The 19,684-nt window shown below is 33.5% G+C and overlaps 2 protein-coding genes across 2 annotated transcripts in view; one reads left to right on the plus strand and one right to left on the minus strand.

Moving 5' to 3' along the window:
* Positions 1–19,684, minus strand: part of LOC109604489 (orexin receptor type 2-like) — a 121,088-nt gene that overhangs the window by 62,861 nt on the left and 38,543 nt on the right. Inside the window, exon 2 of the mRNA XM_049961819.1 lies at positions 17,272–17,885. Within this exon, the coding sequence (XP_049817776.1) occupies positions 17,272–17,640 (369 nt within the window). The 5' untranslated portion in view covers positions 17,641–17,885. The remainder of the gene's footprint in view (positions 1–17,271; positions 17,886–19,684) is intronic.
* On the plus strand, positions 15,122–16,759 carry LOC109604526 (uncharacterized). The gene is made up of 2 exons (XM_020021064.2): positions 15,122–15,248; positions 15,306–16,759. The coding sequence occupies exons 1-2, from the start codon at positions 15,218–15,220 to the stop codon at positions 16,676–16,678; spliced, it is 1,404 nt and encodes a 467-aa protein (XP_019876623.2). The 5' UTR covers positions 15,122–15,217; the 3' UTR covers positions 16,679–16,759.

Below are 19,684 nucleotides of genomic sequence, written 5' to 3' on the forward strand. Positions count from 1 at the left end.
AAATCTACAAAATTATGCAAATAAGAATTAAATATCCATGTATTTTAAAGTATGAATACAGACATTTCTTGCCATAAGGTTATGTATTCATACACTTTCCTCGTACGCGTCTTGAATAAAAATAATAATTTTAGCATTCAAGAAAGTGTTTGATTAAAAAAGACGTGTGACTTGAAATCCTCGCTGGGGAAAATGAACATTTCTTTCCTCGTGCGTTGAAAAATACTCAACAGTTCCTAGCATGCAAAAAGTTCCTGTCACGATATTAAAAAGCAACACTGGAAGACGCAGTGTTCGAATAATATTTTAAGAAATAGTTTTTTTACCGTTTCGTACATTTGAAATTCAACAAGCAATTAATGGTAACCGCAAATGGATGGCGAATGTCTGGGGAACAATAATATTACCCGAATTCAGTCTAGTATTTGATTAAAAAAAGACGCAGGTCTTCCAAATCTCTTAAGGGTTGTGTGTGAACACAAAATGAACATTTATTGGAAGGGTCGCAACTTCTCCCGTATGTGTTACCATCAAGATATTAAAGTTACATGGAAGGCTTCGTCGCCGCTCGACTGAATTCAGAACGATTCTCGATTTCACTTACACCGAACAGGAAGGAAACGATGAGGGTGCAAATTTTTTTAAGGAACTTCCGGAATACTTAATGATTTAGTAATCAGGTTGATTTATTAATCTGCGTGTTTTTTCTAATTAGAAATGCGGCGTGCTTTATAAAAACGAGGAAAGAGAATAAATAAAGGGATAATTGAAAGGAAGGTACAACGATTCGCTGCTTAACCAGTGAATGTGTATATAATTATTTTTACATAGAATGCAGGGATATGTTTGGAGGAAGTCATTAATTAATGTTGTTCATTAATGCTGTCAACTAATTTTGTGTATTGTCCTAATGATCATTTCATTTTTTCGTATCCCTAAGCCATATTCCAATTACAGCACGCTGCTGTAAAAACAAAATAATCCCAAATTAAATCAATATTTGTTTCATTTAACATTTCTCATTTAGAACTTTTAAAATGCGGCAAAATATAACTTGTAAACTCCCTTCCTAACGCCTGAAGTTTGCCCAAGTTAAATTATTTTTGGCATATTATGCGTATAATCTTTCACAGCAGATTTAGCATGTTTGTACTAGTAAATATTAAAGGAAACGTGATAATACGTTTGTATTGTCACCTCCCACCGGCTTTTATCTTAATTATAACATAAAGTGTAGGAGAGAAATAGTCTAGAATGATAACTTGAGACTGAGCTATTTTCCCAACGTTTGGGGAAAAACATAATACTAACTTCCTTTCTAACTGTCGGCGAACCCGTAAATAACAGAGTGTTTAAGAGAAATAGTAAACTACGACTTGTGTATTTTAACTTTTGCGAATTTATTAAAAGCCTCCAGTGTATAAATGAAGGCGCAAAAGAGAATACTTTACTTTGCTGGTATTGTTTCGCAGACAAAAACCTCTAATTAAGTCTTTATTAAAAAGTCGCCTTGACGAAATTTATGAAGCATTTCTCACTGGTCTGATATTAAAAAAAAAATCCCGTAATATTGGCAACGTAAATTTATAACAGTTATTTGAAGCAATTAATAACATTCTTGAAACACTAAATCACCGAACCTATCCTGGATAAAATTAAAAGCTTATTTATCGTAATTATACCCATCCTCCTTTTTATTTAGTTGCCGTAAAAAGATCGTTTTCCTGTTATAAATTATATACCTCGTACGTATAATCTTTCACAGTAAATTTACCACATCAAACATTAGAAAAAACGTCATAATGGCTTTTTATTGTCGCCTCCCACTCGGTATCATCTTAATTACCAACAACGATGCTAACGTGGGCTAAACAAACAATAACATCGAAAGGCAAACATGAACAAAATAACTTTTTGTCCTGTTTATTAGAAAACTAAATTATGAACCGAATTCAACGGGCAAATAAATACTTGGAGCATTCGAAAATTAGTCGAAATAATTTGTTCTAACTAATCCCTGCGAGACCCCCGACACTAATGCAGTCTGGTGCTCATCCAGTGGGAATTATACCGACGTCTGGGTGTAACGAAGCTTACGTACGACTCAAGCGACGATTTCGCAGCTTGCATTACCTCAGTCCTAATCTCGATGCGATATTTGTCCAATTAAGACACTTATTCAAAAATTACGGATCACATAATAATTGACTAGCAGCGAGGATTAAATCTCGTATCGCATCATCGAAATGCCGGTGTATTAATTAAATAACAAACGTGAAACGACCGAATAAATTACCTGAATTTCCATCTGTCTGCATCAACCGTCTGATTTACATCAACGTAAAAGTGCAGATTCATATTGCGAATCACGTGCATTGCTTAATTGGATCGTGTTAATAATCGTGTCGTTGGAAATGAACCGCGCTCAGGATTTTAGGCGTACACGAAAATCTAATATTGTTCTCTTGTCCTCCTTTTTTTTTCAATGCATAATTGGATGCGCCCATTTTTCTGGGTAATTGTTCTAAATGTTACTGTCAGAATATACTTCCCCGACTGTAGGTGCTAAAAAAAATTGTGTTCTGCATAATGAAACGTTTTATTTACTTGGGTTACATATTTAAAAAGACCAGAAGGAACAGTTTCAGCATTCACAGTTAACGACACTATAGGGACCTACTCTCTGCCAACAATTAGGGGTACACACTATGGAGCTGTGCACAATAAATTAGACCTTGCTACATCAGGGATCATAGAATACAAAGACGTTTTATGGTCATTTACTTATCTTACTTCCCAAAAACCTTATGCTCAAACACATAAAGAAATTAATGTAGGAAATGAAAAAAATAAAAAAGACAAGTGAAATAGCCAGCTAGATGAAACCCAATCAATATACACTGTCTACACAACGAAATAATGCATCTCTTACACCAGAAGTGGCAACAACTGTGAAAGTTAACCAACAGTAAACTCCATGCATGATATGTAAGATATTCAAAACTTACTTCTCAGTATTTAATGAAACAAGAATATCAACCACACTAGTGAACAGTTATTTATTGGTATGGCACACCAAGAGACTTGAGCAATATACTAAATTTACTAGGAGACCACTGACAATTTACTTTTCCAAGAAAGTAATAGCTAATGGTCATATTAGTTGAAATTTAAAAAAAAAAAATATCATAATAATACTACATTCAGATTATCAACGTATTTAACGTCATAATAAGCAAATATAATGAATACAAACTAATACAACTGAACACCGATGCTCCAGAATAATTAGAACGAGTAGAAACGACGAAAATAACTTAACTTACTTTCTGTTTAAACCAACTAAAAAGTTTAATCATTACAAACTCAATAAGCTCATTACATAAACAAATCTATCCAAGAAAGCTAATTAAGCAACTCATTAAAAATCTTTTGAATAAAGTTACTATGAAAAATCTTAACGTAATATTTCTCTGCACCGCATCATACATCATTATCACTGCTACCCTTGCCAAAGAAATTTCCATGATAGGGACATAAAAATGTAGCATAAAGACTAAATTCCAACGAACAACTAATAATGGAAAAATGGCAACAATAATGTAACTATACAATAACTCAAGACATTCAAACATTCAGTTAAATTAAAGGAAATATTCCCTAAACACCAACAAGTAATTTACGAAAAACTGGATGGATGACTACTTGTTAAAAAGAATCGACGCAGAATCCTGTTACACCTGTAATACAGCCTTAAGAACTACAGAGTTTCAAGCAGCAGCAACATTAAAGGGAATCTTACGGGACTTCTGGGGGGCACTACAAACTTCACCCACATAAACAACTTCTCCAAACAAATAAAGCCATACAACCCAACATAATTATCCGTCTTATTAACTATAATAATATCCTTCCGAGATTGTATCCTCAAAAATTAAACAAATTACTGTGAATTAAACGATGTTACTTGCACAGATAACCTGCATATAAGTGAACTTACAATATAAAATAATTTGAAATTATTGCGTTATCTGAAAACGTCTACTTTATTGTTTCGCGTTATTACACCCGCTACAGCAATAACTACATAATTGGGAATATCCGAGTTTCAGTAAAACTGTACTAAACGGAAATGGGTTTTACTTAAACTTCTGTAGACCGTACGTTTGTATTTGTTAAATAAATACGCCGAAAGTTAAACCGACAAACGGCACAATTAAATCCGATCTCAGTTAAATGATGGTTTAAAATTTGCCGGTATACAGTGCGGTTTCGTTTGTTCCCTTTGTACGCACTGTATATTTTTAAATCTGTAGAAAACGTCGGTGCTAATGGAGCCAGACCGTGATTCTGTGAGAATTATCTCGTCTGGAAGGAAACGAAGTTTACGTATGATTTAAGAGTCGATTTCACAACTCGCATTTTCTGCCTCGGAAATTAATCTCATAATGCGACACACAAATTGAATGCTGATCGATTCAGACATACCTCATCGCATTCAAAAAAATAACAAAGCTACCAACGATTTATATGCTCATTTTTAATTTGTGTAAAAAGTAACTTCCTGGCTAATTTTTAAATTGATTTTGTAGTAGAGGTCTTAAAATATCTGACATCTTTTGAATGGGTGAAGATATCTATCTTAAACAAAAACCTTTTAAAATGTTGTCAATCTAATTAAATTTGCCAGAAAGTTGACAAAATCAAAAGTGTTCTATATGGGCACTGACACTGAATAAAAAGGTTCATCTTATGATACCTCATTTGAAAGGTATTTTTATTATCTAATGATATTTTGCCAGTATTATTTAGTATTAATTAAACTTATTTAAGTTTTATTAATATTATTTATTAATATTATATTTAGCCCATTAAGGGAGGACTTGTGCGACTCCACTATATTTTTTTATAATATTTAACATTAAAATTATCTTCTTAGAGTAGAGTAGACTCTTCATGTGGAAACAATATATATCGAATCGACTATAATTTCAAACCTGTCTGGGTATCAGCAAGTTATGTAAAATGAAAAAATTACTCCAGAGAAACAAAACCACAATTCAAACAAACAAGACATTTTAATTTATCGCCTCCCTCGACAAAAATACCTCATTTCATTTTTCAAACAAACCGTGTTGGAAATTTACTTTAAATCTTAGTGTTCCTCGCAATTAACAAACTGGCTGTATTTCCTTACAGAACAATCTTCATCCGAAGAAAAACCAGCTGATTTGCATAACTGCGAAAGTGCTAACTTAATATGCGCAGTGTGCATTAGTTAATTAGTCCGTGCTATTAATCGTGTTGTTGAAAGTTAACCGGGTCTCAGAAATTTACGTGTGAAATGAAAATCTAATATGGTTCGCCCGTTTATTTATTAGCAGTTAATGTAACCGTGCCTAAGGAAATTATATTTTACTAAAGAGTCACATAATGCACTTTAGGTACTTAAAATACTAACGAGTGGAAATATCTCAAGTAAATGGATAATTTGAGGACTGAAACGCAAATATTTGAAATGTTGATTGTCGTATCACCTTTGCACACTCGCACATATCAATTGTAATCAATTCTTGTCTCATCAACATCTGACAGGCAAATATAATTAATTCACAAGCCGAAATTGTATTAAAACTCATTTGTCATTTTGATCTATGAATTGCCAAAGTACATAGACCGTCAACCGTTTTAACTGCTCCATTGTAAATCGGTGACTTCAACGGGGGTCAACAATATGTGTTTTTTTTTTTAAGCCAAATTAACCTTATTTAAAATATGATGCCGTGCAAAAATTGACCATTGACAAATATGATGGCATTCTTGGGGTCTTGGGCAGTTTCTGGAGTATGTAGGGCAAGTATTTCGTCGTCAATAAAGTTAGTTGTCCGGAAAACCAAATGGCAGTCATTCGGGAATGTTAGTATTGTTAGCAAGTTCCTGAAAACGGTCCTAGCCAACATTATCGATTGTTAGGCGTTGTTTCTTAATCCACGAAATTTATTGTCCAACTTTCATTGTAAATTATTTCTTACTGTTATTCAATACAGTCCGGTCGAATTATTGGCTAATTTATCGCCATTAGGGTGCAGAAAATCCAATATAGAAATTAATGACAAAATGAAAAGGGCAATTAAACTGATATCATTTGCAAGGATGTATTCACTGGATTTGCATAAGTCCAGCCGAAATGAAAAACATCTACTGTCAACGTTTAATTAAAATTTCGAACAAGTTTTAAATTAAACCTAGAACATAACATAACGGAAGTGTGTTGCACGGCTTTTTTTTTAAAAGGATTAACTTGGCGAGGATTAGATTGATACACATTAAAATACAGATTAAACGACATTTACTTTTTTTTTTTGTTTTGAGGCGATGTGCCATTAACGCAGGTCTCCGATGAAAAAGTTTTTTTGAATACACTGACATAAAACAGGGTTTGATCTCCTCATTCCCCAAATAATCTCCGTTTTAACGTATTACATCATGTTTCTTTCATTCACATTTACATAATGGAGCATAATTTTCAAAAGAAAAAAAATTGGATGGTTCATTCTCCCCATATGACCATACTTGATTGATGTTATTAATATATATTATTTATGTATTTAGAATGGAATCTAGGGAATTTAATAACCTGCAATTTTCATTCATATCAATCTGTTTTTGGATCAAAGAGTCTCATGTTATTCGAATTTGTAGAGTCTATTATATTCTAAAATTACTGCAAAGTGGCTATCATGCTGAAATCTGGCATTTGGAATACCTTCAACATAAGTATAGTAAATAAGTACAGTTTCCTAAACAAATTCATCAATCTTCCCTGAACGAAACCGGGATTCGTCAGACATGACATCTTTATCTCATTCACCATCTCATTCGATCATGGTGCCAATATTTGTGAGTCAGTGGAAGCACCTAATATGGATTATTACGGAGAACTTACACTGCTCAGTAGCTCATATGATTTATCAATCTCTAAAAAGCAATAATCCCAAGTATCTCTCGTCACATTAGTAAATGATCCCTTTATCTAACTTTGGTTAATAGATGATGTTGGGAACGTCTTCTAACTGTAAGTACAGCTTCATGCAACGTTCTTCTGATAGTAGATGTATATAATATGAAACTTTGTCTGACAGAAGTAATCAGTAAACTGCCCTGTCTGGTCTTGTCCAAAATGAACTTGTTGTCTCAGATTGCCATGTTCCAAAATTGCAATTATACCGGCAAAATCTTTAGGAGAATCTTTTTTCAGGTATTTCATAATTAATTAAATTAAAAGAAATCAAAATTTTAGAATAAATAGAAAGTTGTTTATTTTTACGTCTATTAAATATGTAAAAAGTTAAATAAATTGAAAATACTGACCACCTAGAGTTATAAACATTCTGAGATTATTTTTAGTCTTGAATCGCTTGAAAGAACGTGTAGTTATTAATATGCAGTTTTTTCTTGATTCTGCTTCACTTATGTTCCCGTTTTTCCCCCGGAATCAAAAATGTCTCTCATAATATCTATAAATATACTTCTGTGGCCCCCAATATTCTTCTTATTAAATTTTAACACATTTTCTATTAGTATCTGTCGTACTTTCGCCAAAACAATTAACTCAAACAAAAGCTTACTTCAAATTAATTAACCTTCTTGCGAAGAAATTTGGTCAATTTCCACATTACGCCACTGTAAAAGGATCTGTCTATTTGATAATAGGAAATCACATTTCTACGACGTTCTGAAACTGAATAGACGCAATTGGAAAAATATTATTCCTTTCATAAACCTCTTTTTAATTTATATTTTTAGGTGCACCAAAGAAAACTAATTTTCTGGATCACTCGGCTGTTCCTATTCCGTATCTTTCACCGTATTTAATTAGAAACACTGATTGATTTCCTCTACCTGTACCTGTATGAAGTGCTAAATGGAAGATTTACTTCTAAAATTATTATAATTGGTGGATTTTATATTAGTTGCTTACACATGTATCTGGCATAATTTGAATACAATGATTAGCGATTTTGCATAAAATGGACATTAGCCGATTACAGCAACGCACATTAGTCACACATGGACCGTAACAATTTGCCAGAAATTATATAAATGTAAACTGGGGCACTAAGAACAGGTTAATGTCGATAAAAAATATAATACCATAAGTTGTGCACAACATAATTAAATATCAATGGGATTATAAATTAACATGCAAACAAACATTGTAATTCCTAGTCCTTCTACCTGGAAAACATGTATTTATTCGAATACATATGTATCTGTTTCGGTACGAATTGATGAATACACCTGACGAATTATGATTACATTCGGCTGATTTGCGTTGATTCATCGGCTTTTACATTATTCATAATTCAACTTTGATAGTCGACCGCAGTATCTCATTAAACATCAGACTAATAAATGGGCACAATAAATCCATATTAGGTTTTTCTCCGTTTCTGATTTATATGAGACCATTTAAATTTTTCGAATGAATAAACTCGCACTCAACATTCAATTTACCCGACACGTTTTTTTATGGGAAATCTATTTGTTTGTATGGGATGTGAATTTATTGTTTTCGGACAGTTCCACTAGGGTGGAAAATGCGAAAGCTTAATTTTCAACTTTCAGTCACAATTATAGGGAACTGTGCAATTTGAAGGGAAATCGGACATAAACATTTATATTTATTTAACATGTGATAGCAACTAAATAATTAATTCCTCTATTATACAGTATTTGCAATAATATAAATTAACTTAGCGTTAAATTATTCAAAATACAATTAATTATTCGTTGTTATAATTATTAATTCATACCACTGCAACTGTTATATTAATTTCCCATTATTATTTCGATTTTATAAACATTGAAAATGCCAAACACGCAGCGTATGAAAAAAAGTATTAATCAGTTTCCGAGTGTGTTTTCGATATTTACAAAAACACGACATATGTAATATGAATAGATCGATGAATCGGCCATTAAAAATTTTGTTTTCGCCGAAACCGATTACGGGCAATTTACCAAAACCGTTCCTGAGAACGTAATCCGAGTTAAATGACTTTCCTAATTACAAGTCAAATAAAAACTGTCAAGAGGCAGTCGAGTACTAAATGAAAATTTTCTTGTTTATGTTCCGGGACACGAGGCAAGTTTTTTAATTTCTCTTCCGTTTTTTGATACCGGATTATTTAATTGAAATTCATTGGGGGATAGTAATATGCAATTTTTTCCGATTGACTCTAATTAGTTTTCCTCTCTGAATTTTGCAGGTAAATACATGCTCGCCGTTTGAAGTGGATAATTTGAATTACATCAGATTATCAGAATACTAATGGCATTATATTGCAACAACTATATGACCAATTTGAGTTTTCATAAATACAATGTAATATAATACCACTAATAAAACTAATATCACCAAATTTCTTGAGTATTTAAATACAATTTAAAAAAAAAAGAACAGAATATTTCCTACTATATTTTTCCAGTTAATACTTGGTTGGGCCCCTTTCTGTACAAACAGCTTCCACCCTCCCTGGCATAGTCGAATAATTTCTTGATCTATAGCTTGTCATTCTTTTGTGGTTTCGAGTATCTTTGAGGACGGTCCATATTCCGAGTGATATAATGTGTATTTAAGCTCACTGGTCTAACCCGATGTCCTCTGTTCAACAGAAGGGTCGAAGACGTCTTCTGGTTCTAAGACTAGTTCAAATACCCTTCAGAAGAAAGTCTTCTTTGAGACATTCTCCACTTCTATAGAGATATAAATTAAGAATGAACAGAATAAAATATGTTCAAATTCATAAAATGGTTTTTATTGGAAATTTTACAAAACATGAAATATGTTAAGCATATTAACATATTTTGACAAAAATATTAATTTAACCATATATTTTTATATGCCCTGCATCTGTTGTTTATTTATGAATAAAAACATAAAAATGAAAACAATGAAACCTTAGATAAGAAACAACGAGGTTCAAAACGCATAATGGGTTTCAGTCGATATTAAAATATTCAGTTTGGTTCTAACTGTTCAACAATTAACGGTCCATCGTGCAGCGAGATTATCTTCTTGCCAGGAAAGACAATTGCAGCAGAATTACAAGAGTGGAATACTGTAAGGTTTACAGATGAAAGAAGACTTGGAGTATTTAGTGATAGGTGTGTACAGGTCTGGAGACTCCCAAAACAAAGAATAAAGAGGGAGAACGAAGCTCTACATCTGCGACCATAGCATGTCCAGTAAAATTTGTGCATTAAATATTATCGATAATCGAAATTGGACTTTATCAATGGAATTTGGAACCAAAGTTTTGATTTTTAAACGACAACACTAGACCACACAGATCTAGGATTGTCCTGAAACTCAACCAAATTGATCGTCCGTCCTTATCACCCTTGTTGCCTGATCTGAATCTCAGAACATGCCTGAGATATGCTTCGAAGATCATTAATTGTTCACCAGCTTGCTCCTACTGACAGAGAATTAAGACAACCTCTTCCAGAATTATGGGACGCTTTAGATCAAAATCATCTCTATAACCTGATAAAAAGTATGTCACGTAGGGTACAAGCTGTAATAGGAAGCAGAGATGGAATTACTTGATATTAAAAAAAAATAGTTTTTCATTTTATACGTGGGAAAAACATTTCTTATTTATTTTGTAAAATAAACTTTAAGTTGCCTATGATTTAATTTCTTACTGATATTGTAATAAAAGTATTACAATTTTAATTTTTAATTAATAATCATTTGCTTCTAAAATAAGACAACTTTTTACGATCACTTTATATAAGATGTAAAATAAATTTAAAATGCTCTATCTGTAAATCTAGCTGCAAATATTCAAATAATATTACTGGTCAAAATAAAACATAACAACAAAACATAAGAAATGCAAATACCACTTCAAAAGATGCGCAATGCAGTTTACGACGACGTACAGGATCGTGTCTTGGACATTATTAAATTTCACGTCGGATCAAATCCTTCAAGTCTCGACGGAAATTCCTTTTGTCATTAATTCCGGCAGTTGCATCCGAAAATATACATATTTTTGATCCATTAACGGACTAAAACATTTTACTGCCAAAAACTACTAACCTCAAATTGAAGTACTTCCAGTGCACCATAATAATAAAGTAAATGTCCATCCGAATTTTATTTGCCATTGCAACCACATGACGTCGAGGGCGAATGTAAAATTTTCATTTGTTGACCACGCGTAAAAATATGTGGAAACATTTCCTTCGAACATCAACGTCGCAAATAAACTGATGCACTTTTTATCGCGGCCAGTGATATTTTCTCTATTTGATTCCATAAACTGTGATGTTTATCCTTTGAGATTAGAAAGCTCACTTCGCGGCACACTACCGGAGGTTTTTACGGCTCAAAATTTATTTAGTCGGTGATACGGTGCACGGGGAATACTAAATACGCGTTAAGTTTTATTCCGCACCGCTGCCGTGCCAATTAATGATCGGCAGTTAAGATGCGACGATTTGTGTGCCGCAATGATGCTGCAAAGTATCGTGTGTCGTGACGGACGTGGAAAAGATAAAAGTGCATACGTTTTTTAATGTTTTAAACGGATGCCGGATGCGTGACGTTGAACGTTGTGGGACATTTAATAGATTAAAGACGTATTCTTAATCTTTTTCCATTTAGAGCGTGGGCTATTAAAAGAGGCAAAAGAAAAGCCTTATTCGTTTACCACATTGATGTTTAATTGGCCAGAATAAGACTAAGACAAAGAAAGATTCCATTTATTACTGGGCACATTTCAACGGCTGATGAGTCCTGAAATTATCCCAATGAAATCCTATTTTATTTACTTTGTCTGTGTACCGTTAGATTTAATTAAGTGTGTGTCGACTTTTTCTATAATTAATAGTACTTCAGTCGGTGCAATTAATAGGTTGTTCGATCGCTTTATCTGACTTACGCGATCAAGTGCATTAATTCTTTTCCGGGCATGGAATCTTAAATGAGAAAGAAAAGTCGTAAAATACTACCCGGGAGGAAATGGAGACATTTTATTGATAGGGCGTAATTCCACCATTGCTGATCGTGCAAGGCTCCACTTAATGGTTTGAAACCAGGTTTCCATAATGGTACATCATTTAATGTTACTTACAATTGAGGGTTTATTTATGTATTTATTTCGTCACGTTAAATGCCAAATTGTAGTTCCTTTAGGATAAACCGCCGCTGATCGAATCAGCATTTCCGCATTATCTGAAACTATTATTGATCAAAATTTCCCCCTACCACCAATTTTATTACCACGGTTGCATATCGGTAGTTTGGAAACTAATAAAATGTTTGGTCATAACTTTGGCCATACAACCCAATGTTTATTAAAAAACAAACTCCTAAAATAGTCAATGGGGTAGCCAGTCCAATTTGTGACGGCCATAAGTTGAATATACGGTCTGACATTCATAAATCAATATTGTGGGCTTTTTCAAAAACGCATTACGAACTAATTGAAAAAAACGGAATATGCAGACGTGTGGTGAAAAGCGCTTTTATAAAAAAATACACTGAATAAAAACCCTATTGACAGTGTAGACAATATTTCACTTTGAGCCGAAGATAAAATTTAATACCGAACCTTGCGGAATAAATTACAACATAAATAAAATGCGATCACACACACACACATATATCCAAGTAGCGGGAGACTGTAATTCTAGTTTAATAAGACAAAACAATCCCCCCACAAAAATTAATAAAGATGCACTCTGCGTCGTTCCTTTTAAGGTTCTTTTTTGTTTTACGAGCGTGCGGTAAAATTAGATTTAGTTGCTAAATTGGCCTCACGAAAATTTATGGTGGGCTCCACCGATAAAGGTTTCAACGTACATTGTTATTGTTGGTGGATCTGGTCCGTACGGCCGTCGATGCAAATGCGCTAAGTTTAAATTATTTTCATAGTCAGATGAACTGTCATTTCAATCCGTTGCTGACATTCAAATTCTTATCGGATTGTATTATACGATTCACCGGAGATCCACGCGGAAAACGTATGATTTATGTATGGAATTTGTAAATGCATTTGCACCTCCTGTTTCGTTTCATACGGATTTCTTTGCCTATATAACTACGATTTGTACGCATAACACTTACAGTTAGATGAATAATTTAAACATTAAAAAAACTTCATAAATATCCAATTACAATAATTTCCTGTGAAACACTTAATTTAATCAACATAATTAGTTTTTCTGACATTTAGGTGCCAACGACTTTCTCTCCCTAGACAATATTTTTGTGCAGAATTAAAAATAATTTTTAGATAGAATGATATTTTTTTATTCGTATTTATATGGGCACTGAATGTCAGTTAAAAGAAAATCAACAACAAGAGTATTCAATTAAATACGTATTTCAAAAAGTAGTTACAGTATCACTTTTTTTAACATGGAGTTTACTTAGATATTCTCGCTGAAGAGTCCGACAGTAGTAACCATCAGTTTCATCAGCATCATAATCTGTAACATCAGTATTATCGTCAGTAGTAGATTATCATTAAATTATTTTCTTAAGACAAAAGAGGTACAATTTCTTATCTCTTTTCAATATTAATACCAAGATAAAGTAATTATTTTTGTCAAACCTGGATAAAAGTAACAAGATTGTCAAATATTAATTTTTCACTTTATTACTATTTATATGGGGATTGAGAGACAGTTAAAAAAAAACAACGACAACAATACTTAGTTAAATATTTATTTCAAAAATTACTGACAGTATCACTTTTTAAACATGGAGTTTTCTTGGATATTCTCTCTGAAAAGTCCAATCATCAGTAATCCTCAACATCATCATCAGTATCATCATCAGTTTTATCGTTAGAAGTCAATAATTATCAAATTATTTTCTTAAGACAAAAGAGGTACAATTCCTTACCTCTTTTCAGTGTTAATACCAAGATATAAAATGGATTATTACCTGGATACAAGTAAAAATAATGTCAAATTTTTATTTCTCATTTTATTACTATTTATATGGGCTTTAAGTGTCAGTTAAAAAAAGACAACGACAACAATACACAGTTAAATATTCATTTCAAAGAGTAGTTACAGTATCACTTTTTTAACATTTAGTTTACTTGGATATTTTTACTGAAGAGTCCAACAGTAGGCATCATCAGTTTCACCTGTATTATCAGTATAATTATCAGTATCATCATCCGTATTATCGTCAGTAGCCGATCATCATCAAATTATTTTCTTAAGACAATAGAGGTACAATCCCTAATAACTTTTCTATATTAATACCAAGATAAAGTGGATTATTTTTATTAAACCTGGATATAGTAATAAAGTTATGAAATTTTTATTTAGATAGAGGATTATTTTTAATATGGAATCGTTTAGTTCCTACTGATTAAAACACTGCCACTGTCCTTTTCTTCATCAGACGTTGATGTTTCTCTATCCCAACTGACCTACCAAAGACTCTGCTGAATAAGTGAATGGGTACAGGACTTGATTAGAATTTTGCTGAATCTTGATTAGAATTTATCCATTGGTGTCTATTGTTCCTATTAAAACCTTTAATATTTACGAGACCATTGTGGTGGGTTCGTGGTTCCCTTCAAATCATTAGTAGATCAAATTGTAAACATAATCTCTTTCCCTTGGTTCACTATTCACTATCTTTTTGCAAAGTGTGTGAAAAAGGTTTGTATGATTTACACAGCTACAACACATCAAAAATATTCTAAACCTGTTTTATCTACAATTCTGTATGTTACTTATCAATTTTGTCTTATTACTGATTATTATAATCTTATCGTTTGTTTACACATTGTTTAATGTAAAAATCATTCCATAAATAAATAAAACATGTACCTGGAAGTGCAACAAAAATTATTTAAACTGTATATTTCTAAATTTAAACTTTTAAATGGATATAACAACAAAGATAAGAATTATTATGCATATTCCGCTTCGCTTCGACTGAGTAGTACTCACACTCGTGAAAACTCGTCCGAGTTCGCCGCAGGAACAGTGAGTCAATACGGGGAACTACTTTATTTTTGTTGGCGTCAGTTTGCGAGTATTAATAAAAGTGATTGTATCTGTGGCATATAAAAATCACAGTTCATTGTGTACCGGTTGTTGGAGGAGTCGGATTCAGTGCAATTTATCTAGATATTATTAGTTCGTAATTATTTTACGTTGGCCTGTAAACATGGATAAAACTGACACATTACAGAGTGAAGGTATTTATTATATATCTATTTAAAAAATTCAAATTAAGTAAATACTATTTTTTTCAGAAGAAAATGTACTATCGTTAACAACAGAAGAAATATGTGCAGATGTGGTGGAAGAACTATTAAAAAAATTCTGTTACAATTTCGTGGAGATCTTCGAGTTAAATCTGATGTTCTACTATAAACTTCTGGAGGAAAAACCTGTTCCTAACAAAGAGGGCACCATTCACGGCAAAGTGCTCAGCTTATTGGCATCAACAATTCCAGTTTATGGCAAAGGCATCGGATCGGCTGTCACCAGCGGAGAAATATACGTACTAAAAAAGTTGGACAAAAAGAACTCGATAGCTTTATCAAATCTAGTCTACTACTACTTCGATAACAAGGAAACCGTTCGTCAACTACTAATTCAGTCCGCCATAGACGTTTTCCTGTGTTTCGAAGATCAGTTCAAGAGGGTGACCTGCAATGGCGGCCAAAAAAGGGCCATGTATAAGTTGGCGAAGGACGCGTCACACCGATCGTTTGCGTATTTTTTGAACACCGAAGAGAGCAAAGAACTGAACAGGGAGGAAGTGACCAGAGGTGTATTGTTGGGACAATCGAAGTTGGGAACAACTGGCCAAAGAAAGGGTGGCACTGTTTCGGACAACGAAATTAAATGGAAGACTGCCAAAATTTTCGCAAAAGTAGGCGTAGTGTTGGAGAATGAAAATAAATTTTACAAAAATGACGACACCAATACCAAGAAGTACCGACATCGGCGATTATTTTTCTGGGAAATCCCCGACGATATAAAAAACACTTGGCAAGAAGATGAAGGTCACGAAATTAGCTATGTGTTAGAAATGTCCGACAAATATGTGGCCAATGTAAATGAATACGTAATGTCCAAAAATGCCTTTGAGGAGGCCCAGTTAGAAAGACAAACTTACTACGACAGTCTCATTAAAGACAATGAGGAGAAGCACCAACAACTTCTAGAAACGATTGACAAAACATTACTCAATATTAAGGACTCTTATACCGAAATTGCGGCTTCAAACAACAGTCAAATTAAACTTATAGAAGAAATCAAAGATTCCCAAACGGAGGCTGTAGTTTCTCAAGAAAAAATCCATTTGAAGCTGGATGAGATACATCAAGATGTCATTGTAACAAAACAATCTCAAACTGTTATTATTGAAAAAATGCCTGAAATTGAACACCAATTAGTAACAATCACAGAAAGCCAAAAGGAGCTCCAGAAAAAAACGGAAGATGTGGACATCGATAAAATTGCATCTGCGGCTAACGACAGGCTTAAGAAAAATGTGTCCCGTGAAATAAATAAAGTGAATGATAACATCAAACGTGAGTTATCCAAGGCCAATGACAATTTAAAAGAAAATGTTAATAAAACTGTCAAAAAATTAAAAGGTCGTATTAGATTTTAACTTTTTTTGCATGTTCATTGTGATGTTATCAGCTTTTCCCATTATTATCAGCAATTTTGATACAATAAAGTTTTTGTCATAGTGTTTGTTTTATTTTGTTCCTCAACTACAACGACCGTTTAATTTCCGTAACAATTTTAGTTACCACATTAACGTTCCGACTATAGTTTAATAGTTATCGAATGCTGAACCCGGTAAACTTTTCGTCCCCATAACCCCTCACGTTTTAGTATTTCTAAACGTTGACCCACTAAACCAGTTACTTAGAAAGAAATGTAAACAGTAAAGTTCTAAGGACATCCAAGCAATTCTATTTAACTTTCGGTTATAAAGCAAATTTGAGCAAATATTAAGAATGAAATTTGTTTCCGCAACCAGTAATCTAAACTGGGGGTTGTTAAGCGATGAAGTAAAATAGAGCGGGCGGAAGTGTACGAGGCAAGTTCAGCTCTCAGATCGTTCTTTATTTGATGTAAACTTGTTTCATAATGTTTTATCCTTCTTGTATCTGCACGTTTATCGTTCCGATGGGAGTGGTGGGTTGATTTAATTTCGACAATACACTAGAGGATTTTATAAGGAACGACACTTACCTGTAAGTACAGAACAATTTTGCACATGGCAGTGCCAAACCACCAGGTGCTTGTGACGTCCCAGACAACGGAGGGCGGCAGACAGAAGAGTATGACGAGAAAATCGGCCACCGCCAGATTAACAATGAAATAGTTCGTCACCGTTCTCATGCTGTGATTCCTGTAAACCGCCACGCATACCAGACAGTTGCCCACGATGCCGACGACGAAACCGACGCAATGAAAGAATATCAACGGCCACATCCACGGCCTGGGGAATATGTAGGCCAAATAGTCCTCGTCTTTGTACTCGGAATTGTTGTACAAGGTGTAGTTGTAGTCGTCGGTGACGTTGCCGTCGTTGGCGTACGTCACGTAGTTCTCCTCCATTTCCGCGTTTGATTGGGGGTTGCAGCCCGGGGCAGTTGAGGAATTCCGCTTCCGGCGGAATCACTTACTCCATGTGCATTCTGTCGAATTTAACCGTTTTCGCGGCGACGGCGGCGTTACCTCGGATAGTCTCTTCACTGAATCCAAACTCTATTCACGCGGCTAAATTAATCAACTCGAGTCGCGGAGAACTCGGATATCAGCATTTGCACTTAAGCCGTTTGCAAATTTTCGCCTCCCTGAACCTGAAACAATGGATTTCAGTTAGATTTATGATAATTTGTTTGTGTTTTCAACACAAGTTTTCTCTCACATTTAAAATAAGCATCTTTCTATTAGATAAATTTACAATAAAACGGTTTTGTTTTAGTCCACTGGTAGATTCTGCTCATGACTATATTAAATAAATATTTTCATGGAACTGAAATATGTTGTTCCATGAAACTAAATTTGTTTGCCATTTGTTTTTATTATTATTCAAATTATCCAAGGTTGGGAAAATAATGTATTTTGATATTTAAGTTTGTAAACATGATCAAAAGTAAGGAGTCTACTTTAATTCTACTTGATTCTGTACATAGACACTGACTATTATACTAACTAATGATTAAAATTTGTCAAGTCAATGTTCTTCTTTCTTCATATCTTTAAGGTATCTCAAACAAGCATGTAATTAGTTTTTGTAACAATTTATTTTATTTATTAATTTATATTAAACGTTTGACATGCCTAGAGTACGAAGAAATAATTTTAACCAATTTAACAACTTTAGACTTAGAATAGTGGTCCAGCAGAAATTTCGTTTCGAGAAATAGCGTTCGAACAGAAATGTAAGTGTTGTTTCCGAAGATCCAGAGCTACCACAGAGCCACAAGACCGTCGTCTTAGATTATTGACCTTAAGGAAAAGTTTAATGCGGATCATTGCTGATGAATTTTTTGCCACTGTGGGTTTAATGGTATTGCTTATGGCAGCAGGTCACCTTCAGTTTTCATTAAGGACATTATGACGTCCCAGCGACATGTAGATAACGATTTGGAGCCTTATTTTCATCCCTACATAAGAAGAGATCTCGGAGTAATTTTTCAGCGAGATAATGCCCGTTTTCATATTTCCAGGAATACATTAAACTTCCTAGAAGCATCCCATATAAATTTACTGCATTGGTCACCCAAATCTTCAGACCTTTCCCCAAGTGAACATGTGTGGAATATGATGGGGCTACGCTTAAGGAAATTATAGTTCGTGTGGCATGAGATACCACAAGAATATGTCGATAATGTCATTAGATCGATGCCACGATGCCTCAATGAGTGTAGTAGTAGTCAAAATTACAAAAACTTATTAAAATATATTAAAAATATGAAGATAGTATTTGAATTGAATGCCAGTACCAGTTATTATTGTGTTTACTGTACTACTGGCCAATCTAATTTTATTCTTTAAAAAATTATGTACTTTTTTTATCTTTCAATGGAAAAAACAACTTTTTACTTCATGTTTTTTTATTACTCTCCATGAATTTAAATTAACCATTTACTGACGGTCCTGATATTATTATAAAATCTTTGGTCGAAGTGAAACAGAAAGAAAAATTATGATTTGCCTTTACCAAAATAGAGAAAAACAAGAAGAGATTATTTTGAATTTACTGCAAATAAAGTCATTCGTTTCCCATATTATTAAAAATATAGAGAAACTAGTCGATTGGTAGCTATCAAAAATGTTCAGTTCCAAAATTTGAAAGAAAATCTAAAACGAATGTAAAAAAACAATGCAATCTTATCATCAACTGAAATTAAAGCCAACTAAGCCAACTTGGACGAAATGGGACTTGTTGAAATTAGTTGACGGACTGTGTGAAGATAAATAGTGGATAAACGTTCGTTGGACCTTAGACCTACAAGAAAAACGCTGATTTCTACAATAAATGTGAAAGTACTAATTTCACTCTGGTTCCCATTCTCTGAACCACAGAATATTGGTCTCTGACGAGTCTAAATCTAATTTGTTAAAAAAATATGATTCTGCTTGTATTGAATTG

Source organism: Aethina tumida, chromosome 1 (assembly GCF_024364675.1).
Source record: "Aethina tumida isolate Nest 87 chromosome 1, icAetTumi1.1, whole genome shotgun sequence".
NCBI classification, from domain to species: domain Eukaryota; kingdom Metazoa; phylum Arthropoda; class Insecta; order Coleoptera; family Nitidulidae; genus Aethina; species Aethina tumida.